The sequence below is a fragment of the Montipora capricornis genome, chromosome 2, assembly GCF_036669925.1.
Source record: "Montipora capricornis isolate CH-2021 chromosome 2, ASM3666992v2, whole genome shotgun sequence".
NCBI classification, from domain to species: Eukaryota; Metazoa; Cnidaria; class Anthozoa; order Scleractinia; family Acroporidae; genus Montipora; species Montipora capricornis.
In genome coordinates this window covers 22,715,535-22,733,034 of record NC_090884.1, presented here as the reverse complement: position 1 = coordinate 22,733,034, position 17,500 = coordinate 22,715,535, and the positions used below count along the sequence as shown (strand labels likewise).

Below are 17,500 nucleotides of genomic sequence, written 5' to 3'. Positions count from 1 at the left end.
CTTCACTTGGCAACCTATTCTATAAAATTTAGCTTTCGTACAGACAATCGAGTTTATTACTTTGTACTGAAAGGCCCTGACAAGTGGTTCCCAAGCAACAGAATGAGGTAGGGTGATTCGAATTAAAGCCTTCTGACAATTGCCGATTGCCCGATATGATACAAATAAAGACACGCTTTTCTTTCAACCTTTCGGCGTTGTTCGGCATGGCGGGGATTTCTGCTACAGATCGTTTTCACTGTCACGCAAGAAAAAAAAATAAAATTGAAACCATTCAATTAAAAAAGTAGGAATGTTGTAGGAGACAACTTCATAAACCACCTCTCCAATTCTCAGGTCTGTGCGTTACATCAAAATACCTTGCGATTTTGATTTTAGAATGTGATGACGTCACCATGAAAACCCTCTATTGAGCGCAAGTGTATCCTCATAACATCTGCTGGACCGATTTACTGTATGCATGAATAAAAGTTAGAAATAAGAGAGGCCGCTGTGGAAAATAGGAGGAAAGGAAAAAATGTCCGACATGTCGAGCTAACAAAATGAAACAGAACAGATTTTTTAAGTGGAACGTATATTTTTTGAACGATTTTTAAAGAATGCGACAATTTAGGCCTCAGTTTGCAATTTAAACCCAGTCTGCAGTCTGCATTTTGTACCTAGTCTGCATTTCAAACCCAATCTGCAATCTGTAGTCTGCAGATAATTCAAAATGACGATCTTGAGATGACTATCTCACAAAATGGATATACCGTATACGAACATGGTGGGTTTCCTAATATAGGCACTTTTAAAATTTTAACATTTATTGTATTGTATTTTCGTCATTTCAAAAATGGAACGATCTGACTATTTTATGGGACGATCTGACTATTCTGTGCCGCAACGATCTCATGCTGGTATGGAAAGTGACCCTAATTCGCTGCTAAGCGGCGAGCAAGTGATTTTCGCGAGCGGCGATCTCAAAACAGATGCCACTCGTGGCAACAGAGGAGAAAGCTTCGATTTGCTCACGCGTGTTTAAATAATCCCGTGATAAAATATCAAGCTAAATACCCAGGCTACTGATGTTTATAAAGGTTTCCATTTTATCGATCAAAAAATTCTTCTAGCGAAATTGCGTAACCCTAAATTCAACCTACGTTAACTGCTTGCTTAGATTGGTCACCATTTTTTTACAGGGTTAGACCCATTTGTTCGCTAGCAGTCCTCCTCAACCCCATTAGAATACCTCTGGAGGTATTCCAAAGGCTCGCAGAGGTCATGGATTCGAATCCAGTCGAAGCCACCTGACTTTTTCAGGTGCCCGGCCTATAAGAGACACTATTGCTTAAATTGTGCATTGAAGTGCGAGGATCACTTCTCTCGTGTGTACATAATCCTAATCCTGTTTTTCCCTTAATTGGTAAAGACATTCTCAACTATTCTCTTGACGCGATCGAATCTTAAAACCACCAAGTTACCAGCTAATAATGATCGCTTCGAGGAATTTTTAACTGTTAAGTATTCTTCGGTCTAAGAGTTGTGATTATTGCTTTTGGTTACGTGCTGACCTCTACCTGTAATTCAGCTATTGCTGCAAACGCTTGCTACAAACGCTTACAACAAACAAGTCTATCAAGTCCATCCGTCTATCAAAAACAAAAGTCCACAATTGCTAGCTAGACAACAAGAGATTTTAACTCCAAAGACAGTGAATAAGTTTATAGAATAGTTTACTGCAACATTTCGAAATTCTTTTACCTCATTTGTAAAATACAAAATGAAACAAAGAAAAGACCAGGAAAGCCTAATGTTTGGTCTTCTGTGAGAACGCGAAATATTCACTGCTTATTCAGATTCTAATACCCTGGTAACTTCATTTCTGTAGTACCTAGCCAGGTTTGAGGCTCATCTGATTGTGGAAAACGAAATCAATATTCTTGACTTGCCTACCTCTACACTTTGATACGCGCTTCAGCGAGCTGGACAGATCTCAAGAGAACGTCAACGCTGTGAATGAGAATAAATTTTTCTCTCGCTGCTTACAAACAAATCATCTGCGTTGACATTTGACCACTGTTTTCTTTGAGGTAGCTTACGTTTGAAGATAACTTCGATTTTCTTTAATTTTGGTCTTTAAAAAAATAAATTAACGAAGGAAAATTTTAACAGCATCCATGAATTTTTTATGTGGAAAGAATAAGATTATGCTGGCACACACTCGAAAACAAAGAGCAATTCATTGCAACATATTGTCACAAGTAACAAAGTCATAAAATTTACTTTTAAGACGTTGACCATCAAATTGGCAAAAGTTCTGAAAATTTCCACAATACGTAATTTAGTTTGTCTACTTGCAATTTTACTCGTATTGCACAAAAATGACAGTATCATTTAGACGAGGCGATATCCAAGATGAAAAGAATTAAAAATAATTGGTTTTGCATCATTCACCTGGTAACAGGTATAAGTACTCAAATCCTTAATATCTTACCTGACCATATCACAATGATCTATTATCCTCAGGACAGGGATAAGAGAATTGTTCAAGGCCAAGGAAAAGAATACGGAGAGTGGTAAGTTTAAAAGACCCATTTAACCTTAGGAAGTTAACATTAAAAGATCAATTTCTTCAGTTTAGCCTCTCGCACCTACATTAGCAAACCCAATTAAGAAATCTTGCTCAAGGTAATTCCCATGAAAAGGACGTACTATCCAGATTTTTTTCAAACTTGGCACAATCGATATTCATACACAGGACATTTTAAAAATGCAATAAAGAGATGGGGTCACCGTGCTTGTTTTCGCTCAAATCAAATTATTCTAAGACTGAGTTTTTTACCGAATTACGCGGGAAGCGTTCGAAACTAGATCAGCAGGAAAAAAAATTGTTATGTAGCAAAAACTACTGAATATTACTAAAAACTTGAACCTGCTTGTTTGTCCGGGCTATAATCTTTAAGTAAAGTGACTTCAAATTGCTCAATCTTGCAAAGAAATGTAAGCAAATTGGACAGCTACAGTCATCACCTTGCACTCAGTGTCAAGCTCCAAATGCAGTTTCACGTCATTTATAGGTAAATACTACAACTTCTACTATCCAACTTTTTTTCTCCTTAAAATATGTCTTCCGTGTACCTATTACGAGTCACCGTACTCGTTTCTTCGCAACACGATGACTGATAAATGGATGGCAAAGGGGCAATTTCGGCTTGAAAATGATCATTTTCCGCGAAAGGACTGGGGCGTGTTCCAAAAAAAAAAACACCTTCTTAACCGAGACGAGATATCATGATTGCACTTAAAAGCTCTTGAACAGCAAAAGCGGCCATTGTTGCCTCTCTTCAGATGGCCGGCGCGAAACGCCGTCATCTCCGAAGTCGCAATGTTATGCGCAGTATAAGATGCGCGTTGCAAAATCAGGGGATCAAGGGAATTTGAGATAAGGTTTGCATGGCAAACTATTCTTGTTAGTGTTGTGATATCCCAGTGCATAAAAGAATCCCAACAAATTTCATTCATATTGTGTTCTGTGTTTTCCGGCCTTCCTGTTGGTAGAAATGCCTCTTGTATAAGGTGCATTTAATGATTTGAGATCACTTGACCTATAATTAAACATTTTGGTCCAGAAGAAGTTGTGGACAACGCCGTAAGATATTAGTCACTCTGTAATCTCTTACAATCGAGTGATGTCCTTTTATTAGTCTAGAATTTTACGTCCAGTGAAGTGGTAATACGGTTCTTCGTTCACCATTAAACTTCGACAAATCTAGTGAAAAGCAAACGCTTTCGAATGAATTTTGCCGGGCTGTGACGTAAACATAACTGGAATCCAGATTCATGACGTCACAATGGACAGTCCTCGCGAGCGCGGGGGGCTCCTCAAAAGCGCGAAAATGGGATAATGTCAAATCAGAAAATGCTGAAACAAGTTCGCCATATCTCCGAGGGAAACTTTTATGGCTTACGGGTTACAAACAAGGCTCAAAAACTCAGTTTGGATCGAGAGATTCGTACGCTTGAAACATGGAAGGATGTGCAATCACACGTGTTCCGAAAAGAGGAAAAAGAGTTGATGAGTACGCTAAAAAGACTAGAGCACTCGAAACACGATCATCACCATGAAGACCATGATTACCCGGAAAAGTGCTCATCTTCTCACCATCGAAGGCCTTCAAGCTTTCACTCTAAGCATCAACTTAACTCTGACAAACAAGAACACTTGGCGCGGAAACCCAGTGAACGCGGCCAACGGAAAATTCTGGTTAATGAGGGGACAGAAATAAGCGATGCCCAATCATCGTCTAAAGTCCCTTGTCGAGTCAGGGTACTTACTGATACTTCTGATGTCAATGTAATTATCTCTCTTACACCTGAAGCTAGTTCAGTCGCTGCTGCTGCAACAAGGCAATCTGACGTGGCTTCTTTTCCACCACTTGTTGAGCGACATAAAGGAGATACCGGGGCCGAAGTTCACAGGACAAGAGGTTTTATGTCCTGTGTTATATGTAACTTGCCACGATACAATCATGGAAAGGAAATCACCAATACTTGCTCTTGCCCGCCGCATCCTTCAAAGCACTCACTCCACGTTCATCATGGACACCAAGCTTCGGAAAAACTAAAAAAGCTTCACACAGATGATGATAATTTAAAAACACACCTGGCCAAGAGACAGAAAAAACTTGGAACTGGAGACCATTTCTCGCCGCAACCTCATCTTACAAGAAAACAATTTAGTTACCAACCTGATAATACACATTATGCTAGAAGCAGAACATCCAGCAAAGAAGAAGATAACAAAAGCCATTCGCCAGAATCTCATAGAAGGATCTATAAGCACAATACAACTGAAAGTGAACACCGCTTACACGACCGAGAAAAACGCAGCAGAGAATCTAGTTTTGGAGAGGGTAAGAGTTGGAGAAGCAGTTTGGAGGAAAGCAACCGAAGCCTATGGAGCAATTATACAGAAGGCCGAAGTAGAGAAAATAGTTTTGGGGATAACGACAATCGTTCGCTCAAGAGACGCCATGGATCACGTCACAGAAAACACGGGCATGAAGAAGAGTTGTATAATCTTTATAAAAGACTTAAAAGGCTATTTCCTTCCCTTTGGGAGGATTATCACGCCAGTAAAGAAGATGAAGAACCGAAGCCTGTATTCAGTGGATTAATGCATCCTGATAACATCATCAATCACCACCATTTTCTACCTTATGAAGCTCACCAACAGGACAAAGAAATTCCAAAACCTAATAAACATCACAGTGCGCATGACCAATTCCATCCCACATCATCTCATCTCGTGGGAATTCGAAAAGAAGTAAGTGCAAATTATTAACTTTATATTGTGACTGGTTTAAAATTCTAAAAGAAATGCACAACATAAAAAGTCATTACAGGAGTCAATCATTTACTTACGCACGCGTCATTAAATAAGTGGACTGTGTCGAAGACAGAATACTGTACAAGCATGACTAGATCCGAATCGGAATATACCTAGTTTTTGACCAAGGATCAAATTAAGTGTTCAACCGGCTACGTATTCAATAGGCTATTCACAAATCTCTGAATGGGCAGGATATATTCCTTTCAAAATTGTTAGTCTCTGGGCACAAGATCCAAACAGCGAGGGAAACCCTATTTTTTTGATGGTGCTTTCAGTTTGGTGGCAGTTAGGAATTACCTGAATCCTTTCGCGAAAGACGAGCTAAATGTACATAGACATACGCCTTACACTAGATGTAGCCACTGTTGGGGCTGTGATGTACAACGTCCCTCTGTATTTCAGCGAATTGAACCTGCGCGATTTAGATTTGTCCCCTCAGTCTACAAAAGAGATTGCCAGTGGGATGCGGACGGGCGAAGTTTGGTGATTAATATTTAGATTCGCGATTGTTACAAGAAGGCAATTATTCTCACATTTCTACAAAAGCTACACGATGGGCCATTTGAAAGATTTGAATTCCATATTCCAGTGGTGGTCAACCATTCTTTTTAATTACCAAAATACATTTAGTTTTTTTAGAGTACTATTTTGTAGCTCACATCACGTATCCTTATCAAATCTATTAACGGGCCTAACAGTTTCTGATAATCAGTCTTGGGAAAAGACTGGAAGTGTCATCTGAACCTGGTTTAAAGACCTGGCTCTCGCGAATCTCTTATACAGCTTAGCGTCAGAGCATCCGAACTAGTAATCGTAGGTTCTCTCCAAGAACCTCCATTGGCACATGCATGGCGTTTTAGAAGCATGGAGTTATGAGAGCTGGTAAAAAGTAAACGGACCGAGCCTACTTTTAACATTTGTTCATTGCTACAAGAAACATTTGAAATCATTCAAATTCTCAGTTTTCCCTGATACTAAAAGATTATCAACCGAAATATTGGTGGAGCAAATTTTTCATTTGACGCATTTTGTAAATTCGACGATTTCGTAGCGCGAGAATCCAAAAGGCAATTCTTAAATCACTGTTCTATAGAGCCCGGTTTACACTACAAAAAATTTTCGGCACGGCTCGTGTGAAATTGGCACGGGTGCCTCAAAAGAGATCGGCAAACTTTGTTTACACTACACCATTTTTATCGTATCAAAAATACCGTGCCAAAATTTTTGGGCCCGGGTAAGTTCTCTTGTAGACATGCGCACTTCCATTATAATAGGGAGCTTAAGCAACGACAACGGCGACGGCAACGAGAACGTCACAAATTTGCATATTTGGTAGGCAAAAACAATAGCTTTGCACGCCCTGCACGTGTGTTTTTCACTTTTGTCCATTTCTTTGCCGTCGTCAGCAAAACTACAACGTGAAACAGCCAAATTTGAGGTTTTATGGACAACGTCATTACTTGAGGATAAATTTTCATTTTCTGCCCTAAATTGAGCGCCGTTCGTACCAGCGTCATTTTTGAGGAACTACCACACCCCCGTCATATTAAAAAAGTTGAAATAGTAACGAAGCGATTACAACAACGCGAATTTATATTTTGAGATGACGTTCTCCTTGCCGTCGCCGTTGTCGTTGCTTAAGCTCCTTAATCAAGAACGTCCGCGTGATTTTGGTGGAGAATGAGCAGCCATCTTGAAATATACGCAAAAAAACCGCTAGCCTATATGAATTAAGGGTCAAATTTGGCCCTTTAAAGTGTTTACACTACTTGTTCTATCCGAACCGTGCCTATTTTTTCAGCACCCGTACCATTTTTACCCGTGTTCGGACTACCTCGCCGAAGGTCCCAGCACGGGTAAAAGTAAGAATTTTGGTTCGGCACGGATGAAATTTGGTACGGACAGGTTGTTTACACTGCAAAGTTTATCTGAGCCGAACCTTTTTTTTTTGGAACCCGTGCCAAAAAATTTCTGTAGTGTAAACCGGGCTCTAATATCTCAGATGTTTAACACACCACGCGATGAAAATGTAGTATACATGAAAAACTCTTCATAGGCGTTAAGAGGTAACCGAAATTGAAGAGGCGCAATTAATGGGTAAATATACACAGTATCTGAATACACACAGTATCATTTCGATTTCATTAACACACGTAATAGACAAGTTAATAAGCGGAAAGCAAAGAATTGATTGAATTACGGTTATCTGTCTTATTTTCAGTCCCAAGAAATGCAACCTTCTTTATATCATATTGTTAACGCCTTCGAACATAACCATGAACCCAGCATTACCCACTCCATGCTCTTCAAACTGAAGCAACTACTGCATGCATATCATTCAAAGGAGGAACATGTGCACAGATACCCTTGGCCCAGGCCTCCCCCGATCAAATTTACGACTGAGGAATTCAAGAAACTTTTCAACTGCAGGTATTTGCGGCTAACGAAAACCAATTTAGAAAGTCTACAACAACTTCTTGACGCCGAGCAGCAATAAACACATTTAAAGAAAGAATTTTACTCTCGAAGAGCATAGCCATGTATGTGGTGTCTTTCAGAAATGAAGAGAACCTCCTGCAGAAATACAAATACAATTTCATCCAAGAAATGTTAGTTATCCATGGTCTTGTTAATTTACTCTCAGCGTCTTACGGGAAGTTTCATTCTTTGTTTAAAAAAGAAGCTCCTCGAAAAACACATTTCCCAGTAAATATTGTCTGCAAAAATAAATATTTCCGCTTCAATGTTCCAGCTCTTCTTTTCTCTCTTCCTCTTCCCATTTGAAGTGATTATGACGGAGTACTTCCGTCCATACCGCTGTCTTCTGAAAATGGTCGGTTTCCCGCAGAGAAATAATTGTATCTAAAAAGAGAATGAAACAGCTCTTATCAATCAATGAATTGATTTAATGATTAGCTCGTCAGTAAGTCCTTTATTGTAATGTACATGTGGTGCCAATCATTCACTGATTCAAAACGCCTACGTCACAATAGGCCTAGTTCGATATATCGATATTCAGGCTACGAGGCTTTATGTTAAAATTTCACTGATGATTTATGTTTTCTTTTTCTCAAAAATCTCAAGGGAGATTTCTAAACAAAGCAATATTCAAATTTAACCAGAAAGCCTCGTAGCCATGTGTGAATATTTATATATTAAACACTATTAAACACAAAAGAGTACTTCATTCACCTTGTAAAAGCATCCCATATTGTGCATTTCTTTGAACTTTGGCATCATCTCTCAGCGTCAAAAACCAATCAAGCACCTGAAATCAAATGAAATCAATTTCTTGTATGTATGTTAAATACTTGGTATGACAAAGTGAACCATATACGAAATCGGAACTCGTGGAAAACTCGGATTTGCCATCAAATACCTTTCCTGTGATTTGTAACCAAGGTTCCTTCTTGAGTAAATTCGACAATGTCAATGGTAGTAACCATGGCAACCTGTCATGTGTTCCACGATGATCGCTTTTATGACCACCTTTGGTTTGACTTGTACTAGATATAAGAAGTCCTTGTAATAGCGAATCGGTACACCAGGCTTCACATACCATAGACAGCAAAGTCAAACAATTCGACACCACCTGAAATAAGAACCTTAATGAGAATATCAAAATGCAAACATCCCTGGGTACGGAAACCTCTTGTTCACTACAAAATTGCAAGAAATCAATTTGCTTTGTAAATGTTTAATCCACCCTACTGATAGGATCAACAGCGTTTTAATCTTTTTCCGTCGGAAACCCACTGTTAGTCGTGGAAAAATCTTCCAATCGTCCTTACACGAAAATTATTTGCCTGGAGCGGCTTAAAACGCAATCTCTCCCCTACGTTTACCGTATCATTCCAAACCGCGATAAGACAACAAATCTCAGACCTGTATCTCAGTATTCCGTAGCAAATGTGACTGAAAAGGCCTTAGGGTTTCTTTGGTCTTCATTTTATACAATGTACGCTCCCTGTTGTTTTCTTAACCATACTTCAAGGTTCGGTACAGTACTGCCTTAAAATAAAGCTTTGATATTTGGATAATAATATTATCGTTATTTTTTTCAGTGTTTGCTACTATAGGTCCAAATTGTTGCCATGGTAACGATATAGCGCTGCCAAAGAACGGTAAAAAACGCAGTTTACGGAAAAATATCCTGAAAACTAACTCGGTAACCTAATATTCTTTTCAAATTTTGAAAACCCCATTCAATTCTCTTATCTAAATCGTCATATGAGAAAATTTTAGTTATTTATGAAAAAGCCGTTGATTTTTTTTTCTGACAAGACGAAGAAATAAATCTTGCATAGAAAAAATCAGGGTAGGTAACAGAACTAACTTTCGAGATATAACTCACCCCACCTGATAATATTTACTTCCGGTTTCCGCGATCTTAGGTCACATTTTTATTTTCGGGCAGCCGCTTTGCTTCCTCAGCTGACGCGAGTAGCTCGAGTAGCTTAAGTGTTGCGCGTGTGGCTGACAAGCGCGCGATCAGCTGAAAACCAATAAGCCTCTTCGGAAAATACCATAATACTGTTTTGTTTTCCCCCCCAAATTTTGAATAGCATTGTTTACAGTTTCTCTTGGGGCTTACGATGGTCCCAAGAAGGTTAAAAAGATGCTTATGCAAAATTTTGGGGGACAAACAAAGAGTATTATGGTATTTTCCGAAGTGGCCTATTCGCACCTCCTAAAAAAGTATGATATGGCTACGATCAAGCACGCGAGATGACACGCTCTCGCATCTCCTTACATATACTCCTCGCGCGACATCTCGCAAACAGAGAGCACAGTGTTACTTGTACCTGGTGTGTTGACGATTCCAAGCATTGCTGAACTGCGTTCTTAAAAAGACCAATGAGCTCCAAGAAAAAATGCTGTTTCTCATCAATCTTAAGCCTGTGGTCGGAATCAACAATGGCTCCAACAATACAAGATACAAATTTCTCACGCTTTAAATCTGCAAAACAATTCAGTTGTGTTTTAACGTCTTTTGATAGCCTTTAAACATACCTGCAGAGAACAGCAGATTATTGCATTTGCCTTTTTTTTTTGTGAGTTGCGGATAGCAACTCATTAATTCATTTTTGTTAACCTTGACATTTTGCATTTTGGTCACTCAAGATATCGCTATAATCAAATATCAGTTGTTTGATGTCGATGGTTAATTTTAGTGTATTGTGCAGCAAAAAGTGTAAAACGCATTTGTGACGGTCCATAAGCGATTTAATTCTTCTTACCACTGAGATCCGCTGTCAGTAACCCGTCGATACAAGGCATTAGACATTTCAATGCCGCTCCTCCGCACCTAACCGCCATGCATCGCACTACTACGATTTTCATAGCGATGGTCTGCAAGATAATTGAATGCCCAGAATCAATAATCTGAATACTTCAAATTTATGCAAAACACGCTCCGCCTTTCGGAAAATTTGTGCGTTTTTTCTGCTTTGAGTAAGAAAATCAACCCTCACTAGCGACCACTAAAAGCAAAGATGCCACTCTGTAAATGACGGATTTCTCAGAGGTCTGAAATTGAAAAACAGCTCTGAGTCAACTGTGTCACAACCCCAATTGGGTTTCATGTGTTTCTCTGTGTGTAACTTTCTCTGTGTCCTACGCTGGGGTGACGATGAAAGCCACACCCACAAAATAGCTCGAAATGGTACCATTACTCACCTGAGTGTCCCGCACAATACTTTCCAGTTGTTCAACTGGTATCAGAGTGAAACACCGAGCTAGTAAATCTAAACAGATGTTATCCTGAGGAAGAAGGTAATTCGAAATTAAACCTAGGAACTAGTATGCTTTATTGAAAACAGTTTGAACAAAAATAATGACCAATACTCACCGTACTCTCCTCAGTACAGGCGTTGTACATGTGTCGCAAGGCTGATATCGTCCAGCCAATGACTGAAGGCGGAGGATCCTTTAAACGAAGTACCGTAAGATGAGCTTCCAGAATGACCCTCCATAAATCGCTATCCTAGCGAACAAAACAAAAGGTACGCAAGAACAATTGGTAACTTGAATAACGCAGTAACTATAGCGAGGTAACACGCGTTACCAAGGTTAGTTTTTCAGATAATTTTCAAAAACTGAAATTTAGAGAGCCTTTTTTTGGACCTGGCGTATTGCTATGGTAACCCATATGACTTCATGAGTGTCCTTAAAGTATTTACAACAATAGAGTTGCAAAGATATTTATAGTTTGCCTAAACATAGAGGATATTACACGGTGGAGAGAAGATATGAATTTTATGTTCGAGTGGCAAGAACAATATTGAGATATTGTTCAGCCGTGGAGAAAAGGTCCAGTTCAAGAAGACTAAGAATTACTATGTCTACGATTAATATATTGGTCGCCATTTTTTTCGAAATGCGAAACGTAGATTGTACTTGACTGACCATTTTATTATTCCTCCACGGATCTGATAGTGTCCCTTCGTAGAACTCTCTCATCTTTGATGATGAAATGACATAAACCAGACTTGATAGGTTCTGCAACAGTTCCTTTTTGCACGGTTCCTACGGCAATTAAAAGTTAAGGAAAATCAATTTCAACTCTGATATGTAATTTAGCGAGGAATATTATTCTTTAAAATAACAGACAGGAAATATATTGAGAAAAAAATGGAAGACATGTTGTACATCATTAATCCACAAATGATTTTACAAGCCTTACAAAGGGACGCAGAGTGTTTTGCTGATTATCGTTAAGGTTAAGGTTCTGCTGTAACTTATTTTAGGTGTGCCGCTATGTTTCGGTTGTCTGCCTTGCGGTTCACTTTGAGGAATTCAAACCACGTAAAAGCAACATGGTATCCCGATTCAGAAAACACGAGTTTTCCACTTCCTAAAATAAATGATTACGATTTTTCATGGTTGGAGTCGGTTTTCAATTTTTTGAATCAACAAAATGAATCACTCTCACCACTAAACCAATAAATACAGCGGGGCTTATCAGAGAGGAAAGGAAGGATGAGAGAGTGGAGGAGGTCTGAGCTTGATCCAAGGACAGCTTGATACACAACTGACTTGTCTCCTCTCCTAGTGGGGAGGCAAACGCAAAAAACAAGAACTTAAAACAAGAACAAACACATGAGGCGAAGATTTGATCAGCAGAGATCAATCTCGTTTTCCTTGCATAATATTCATGTAGAAACAAGAATTTCATGTACAATAAGAGAAAACTGATGAAATCGTTTAAATGGTTGAGTAACAATGAGAAGAAAGCTCTCAATAAGAGATGGGCTTACCGAAATTGGATCTCATAAGAGGGCCAAGAACTGATGCCCAGTTTACTGGCGGAAAGGTCATTTGAAAGCCACTGACAAATGATTTCAATACCACGGGCACCACTTTTCCAGAAAAGTTCAAATGAGGACCTAATAGCAAAGGCAGGTCAACAAACAGTGCACAAAGGTAACATTCAAAACGAACTCCTCTGATTTTCTGGTCAGCTTTTTTTGTGATAGTACATTACTGATATATAAATGTCCCCAAAACAACAACAATCTATGGCTTTCACTGTGGCTATAATATAAGGTTCGTATGCACCACCTAACACGAGAAAAGCTTCATTATAAATTCACTTCTGGACAACCTGGACAAAGAAGTGAGATTACGTAAATTCATAATTAATTACTCTAGACACTCGATTGAAAACCGTTCTGCAGGTAACAAAGTTTACACACCTGTCTTTCCTGCTTGAACAAGAAAATCAAACAGCGACCTTAAAATACTGCCTTCTGCCAAGTAGCTATAGTTAGATGGAACTGAGAGATAATATCACATCAAACACATGATGCCTATTGCATTGTAACGACAGCATTTATTTATTCATAACAATTTTTATGCTCTTATGTCAAGCAGCAGCCCGCCGTTTCGCCTTTGCCGTTTCCGTGACGTAGACGCGATGCTTAATCTCTCCTGTATCAACGGCCGACTTCTTTGCTTTCTGTCTTCTGGCATTTAAATATTCGTCTGAGGCCAAAATTCGCGTTGGAAGAACAATTAGTGTAATCACAAGGTCAATGCATCTTTAAAAAGATGCATCCGCCTTAGTAGGTTAGTTGGCAAAGGAGAAGGTGAGAGGTGGGAATGGAAAATAACCTGCTTTTACTGAGCTCAGGTTAAGGGTGTATGCCAGAACGCAAATGCCTGATGCTTCATGCATTTCTCCACCCACCCTCAACAGGAACGTCAATTTATAATTATACGGAAAGTAACAACAATTTCAGCTGGCGGGAGACAGATCAAGTGCCAGTCAAGGAGTTGAAGTAGCAACCCACAAAAAAATAACCAGGAGAAAGATCTAAAAACGGGGCTTGAGCGCTGCAGTTAGCATCGAACACTGTCCTCCTAGCTGAAAACTGCCGTAACGAAACGACGGATAATTCTGCCAAAGGGAATCGTTTTTAGACGTCTTGTTCGCTCACCGCAAGACTTTGGTGTCTCAATCTCAACGGAATTTGGAGACCAGACACAAGTTTTCATCTCAACTCACCACTGGTTTTACCGACTGAACTGCTTCTCGAAGCTGTCAAGAGATGACCGAGAAGCCAGGCTGTGTTGGAACTCAGACCAACATCCTCAGGAAATGAAACGATCTAGCAAATAACGAAAACCCAATTTAAAATAATGAGAAACAAACAATGTCTTAAAAAAGACACTACATAAACCGTCATTTTACTTGCTGGAGAAGTTTGATTATGTTTGCTTCATTTGAGGGAAAGATATCTTCTACAGTAGGAGAATCCACCTGCAAGAAAACAAGGTACAATTAGCAGTAATTAGCAGCTGTCTGAAAAGCTGGTGGCGGCTTTCATTCGAGAGATTAAGCTTCGCGTTAACCGCAAACTGCAAACGCCAGACTAAAGTTTGCGTTTTGCCAAAAATAGGAGAAACGTGTTTGATATAAGCTCATTTCTTCCCTGTTAGCAGCAGGTATCAAGAAACTTCTCAAATGAAAGAGACAAGTTAGAATACGAGAAATTTCATGCTTTTATGACAAGCATTAGCCCACAGTTTCGCGGTTGCTGTTTCACGTTAACGCGATGCTTAATCTCTCTATTGTAACAGGGGAGAGCGGGGCTGATAGTCCAATATTCCCCTTGGGGAATATTACAGTAATTTTCCCCTCTCAGCACACCCACAAGCAACGCATTTCAGAATAGGCCAATTTCGATACATTAACATTCAGTCCTAAACAAAAGGCATCATCTCAGGGCTTTGGGGAATAAATATAAGGATTTGTGTGAGTTTATTCCCCTGAGCCTCGAGATGATGCATTCCTTTCGGTTACTCAGTCATTCCAAACATTCAAACACCAAAAGGTTACTTTTTCAGTGTTCTCTGGAATTCGTTCATTGTTCCTGGCCAGCAGCCCTTTGTCATCCACGGTGATGAGATCCCTCCCCGGCGCTTTCTTCGCATTTCTCTCAGTCCCCTTTTTCAACGCTGCCGATTGAGACTTCTTGATACTCTTCCGCCTGGTCAAAGTCCAACAACCATTCTATCGCCTCTTCAAAGTTAAGGCCCGTCTAACGGTTTCAACATTTGCTTCAACATGCATTCAACACTTTGTTGAACCAAATGTTCGGTGCGTTTGAACAGGTGGTCCAACATTGCTCAAAGCGTAAAAACTGTTGAAAGCTTGTTGAAAGCGTGTTGGATCAAGGTTAAATCGGTTTAGACTTTCACTCAACATTGATTCAACGTTTCCTTTGTTCTCGAAAATGTTGAATGGTGTTGAAGACGTTTGAACAATCTGTTCAACAATATTGTAGAACACAAGCATGCTCACACCAGGCCACAAAAGTCAACATGGCGTAGTTTATCTGGACGAGAGAGAGAGAGAGAGTCCGATTTCTAGTTCTTAATTCCTCGCAATCAAATTTCGCGAAAGTGTTGGTTCTTTTGTTGGCGCAATGTTGGGACCGTTTGAACGGCCTCCGCACAACTTTGCATATGCCTACACGTGCATATAGCCTACACTTTGGGCGGGAAAAATCGCGCGAACAAGTTACAATTGGTTTTGCCTACTGCAAAATTACTTTTGACTCCTCCCAGAAACACTGCAAAAGGCCTGCTTTCGCTTACTAAACTGTGAACACTGTCAAATAAGCGTTGCCACCAAGCAATAAGTAAGCTGACATCGATTTTTTTTTGCCAGCAAAATGCTAGTGTTACTTACGACACCGGTGTCCAATGACATTCTAACTAAAATTAGACTGACACTTAGATAGCAGTCACTTACAATAAACAACGCCTGTTCTGAACCTAGTAATCCCATGATTCCATTCAGTGCGGGTAGCTGGTGAAGCTCGGGAAGAGCCTGAGAACAAACATGAAGAAAGTAAAATAAAATAAAGTAATAAATATTTTCGAGCGACACAAATGAAAACAACATATTTTAGAAACTGAAGTGGTATGAGCCAAACCAGTTGGCTATTTTACAAAAATTTGGTTTATCAACGGAGTTGATAATGTAAATTGACCACCGTACAGAGATTCTAAAAGCTGACGTTTCGAGCGTTAGCCCTTCGTCAGAGCGAATTCGCTCTGACGAAGGGCTAACGCTCGAAACGTCAGCTTTTAGAATCTCTGTACGGTGGTCAATTTACATTATCAACTCCGTTGATAAACCAAATTTTTGTATACTACTTCCCCACCGACGCAGCACCACAGTTTCTTTAGAAACTACCCCTTCATTCAGTTGGCTATTTTGTTTGCTAGTCCCGCTAAGGAATTGAAAGGACAACCCAGGAAGGCTGCAAGAAATATCGAAGTGACCGACAGCTACACCTAGTGAAACATCCTGTGAAACATCGATGTCAAAGCATTTGACAAATAGAACAAAGACTATTATTTTGTAACTTAATAACAGAAAGTCCACTATCAGTCGTGTTATAGACAATTTTAAATTACCTAAACATACCTTGCTTTCAAGCACACTTCGCCAAACGTCAGCACGTTGCTTAGCTAAATGAACAACTCCGCCATGGCCACACGAGACCAGTCCGTAGAGAAGCAGACCAAACGATAGTGAGATTCCACAGCACTGAGAAATCAACGAAGGTATTTCGTTAATTCAGAGCCTGACGACCAACCAACGCACTCTAACCCTTCCCCTCCTGAAAGAGCCACTTGTGAGTGTTACTCGGCTGTCAGCAGACAAGGGCAAAAGGGTTAATAGCATGCAACCTTTGAGTTCATTGTCATCTTTATTCAAGACGTTAGGATTAGATCAACATTTACCGGTCTTCAAATATTTAGTTACATGACAAGTTACACGTCCATCATGGTGTTCCGCCTCATAATTCTGAACTCTTGCTTTTGTCCAGACCAAATTCATTCCTATGCCTAATGAATCTCATTGGCCGGAAAATTCCGGGTAAGAGATCGAGGATAAATCAACGGCTACTTCCAGGAATGTTCGCGCAAAAAATATGGAATGGTATTGCGTCTGAGCTTGCGCTTATGGAAGCATCCTTTAAATGAAATTGAATGACTTGCTCCTGTATATTCTTGGAAATGAGATGAATGTTGACATGCGCCGCATTGATCTCACAATACATATTTGTGCACGCTTGGACCTTTCTTACCTCTCTGTCAGGATCATGTGTCAGTGTTTCGTATTTATTATTGCAGAATACTTAGGTCTTTGTTTCACGATTGAAGTGAATGTTCTTATTATTGTTTGTTGTTCCTGCCGGGAACTCAAATGTGAAACTTTAAAATTCTGTGAAATTTATTATCTGCCCAATAAAATCGGGGTTACCCGGACAAGGTCCTGTGAACCAGTCAAAAGTGCTAAAGCCCACTGACAGTCTCGCTTAGCATGCACTCTTAAAAAGGACATGCAACACAGAGTGTTTACACTGTTTAAAAGTACCTGAGGATGCTTGTCCGACAAATCTTGAATCTTATCAGCGCACATTGCAGCTTTTTCAGCAGACAGGAGACCGGTGTGAAAAGCGTTCACACAGACGCACGATACACTGAAACACAAGGCCTGAAAAAATTTCAAGACAGATATACAGTCAAAACAGGCGTAAAAGAACATTGATTTTTTAAGGGTTTCTATAGTTCTTATAGGTCCTATATATTACAACTTTCCTC

The 17,500-nt window shown here is 39.7% G+C and overlaps 3 protein-coding genes across 3 annotated transcripts in view; 1 reads left to right on the top strand and 2 right to left on the bottom strand.

The window, feature by feature from the left end:
* Nucleotides 1-2,049, bottom strand: part of LOC138039115 (LWamide neuropeptides-like) — a 14,095-nt gene extending 12,046 nt beyond the window's left edge. The window contains exon 1 of the transcript XR_011130365.1: nucleotides 1,936-2,049. The gene's annotated coding sequence lies outside the window, so the exon portion shown is untranslated. The remainder of the gene's footprint in view (nucleotides 1-1,935) is intronic.
* Nucleotides 2,050-3,901: 1,852 nt separating this feature from the next.
* LOC138036088 (uncharacterized) lies at nucleotides 3,902-7,871 on the top strand. Its single transcript, XM_068882452.1, has 2 exons — nucleotides 3,902-5,308; nucleotides 7,569-7,871. The coding sequence occupies exons 1-2, from the start codon at nucleotides 3,902-3,904 to the stop codon at nucleotides 7,869-7,871; spliced, it is 1,710 nt and encodes a 569-aa protein (XP_068738553.1).
* Nucleotide 7,872: 1 nt separating this feature from the next.
* The window catches only part of LOC138039113 (focadhesin-like), a 34,366-nt gene continuing 24,738 nt past the window's right edge, over nucleotides 7,873-17,500 (bottom strand). The window contains exons 24-39 of the mRNA XM_068885296.1: nucleotides 17,274-17,393; nucleotides 16,317-16,439; nucleotides 15,636-15,713; nucleotides 14,070-14,138; nucleotides 13,884-13,986; nucleotides 13,072-13,152; nucleotides 12,634-12,762; nucleotides 12,309-12,424; nucleotides 11,783-11,902; nucleotides 11,226-11,360; nucleotides 11,054-11,137; nucleotides 10,615-10,726; nucleotides 10,180-10,334; nucleotides 8,754-8,966; nucleotides 8,567-8,642; nucleotides 7,873-8,236 (exon numbers count right to left, since the gene is read on the bottom strand). Of these exons, the coding sequence (XP_068741397.1) occupies nucleotides 8,115-8,236; nucleotides 8,567-8,642; nucleotides 8,754-8,966; nucleotides 10,180-10,334; nucleotides 10,615-10,726; nucleotides 11,054-11,137; nucleotides 11,226-11,360; nucleotides 11,783-11,902; nucleotides 12,309-12,424; nucleotides 12,634-12,762; nucleotides 13,072-13,152; nucleotides 13,884-13,986; nucleotides 14,070-14,138; nucleotides 15,636-15,713; nucleotides 16,317-16,439; nucleotides 17,274-17,393 (1,836 nt within the window). The 3' untranslated portion in view covers nucleotides 7,873-8,114. The remainder of the gene's footprint in view (nucleotides 8,237-8,566; nucleotides 8,643-8,753; nucleotides 8,967-10,179; nucleotides 10,335-10,614; nucleotides 10,727-11,053; nucleotides 11,138-11,225; nucleotides 11,361-11,782; nucleotides 11,903-12,308; nucleotides 12,425-12,633; nucleotides 12,763-13,071; nucleotides 13,153-13,883; nucleotides 13,987-14,069; nucleotides 14,139-15,635; nucleotides 15,714-16,316; nucleotides 16,440-17,273; nucleotides 17,394-17,500) is intronic.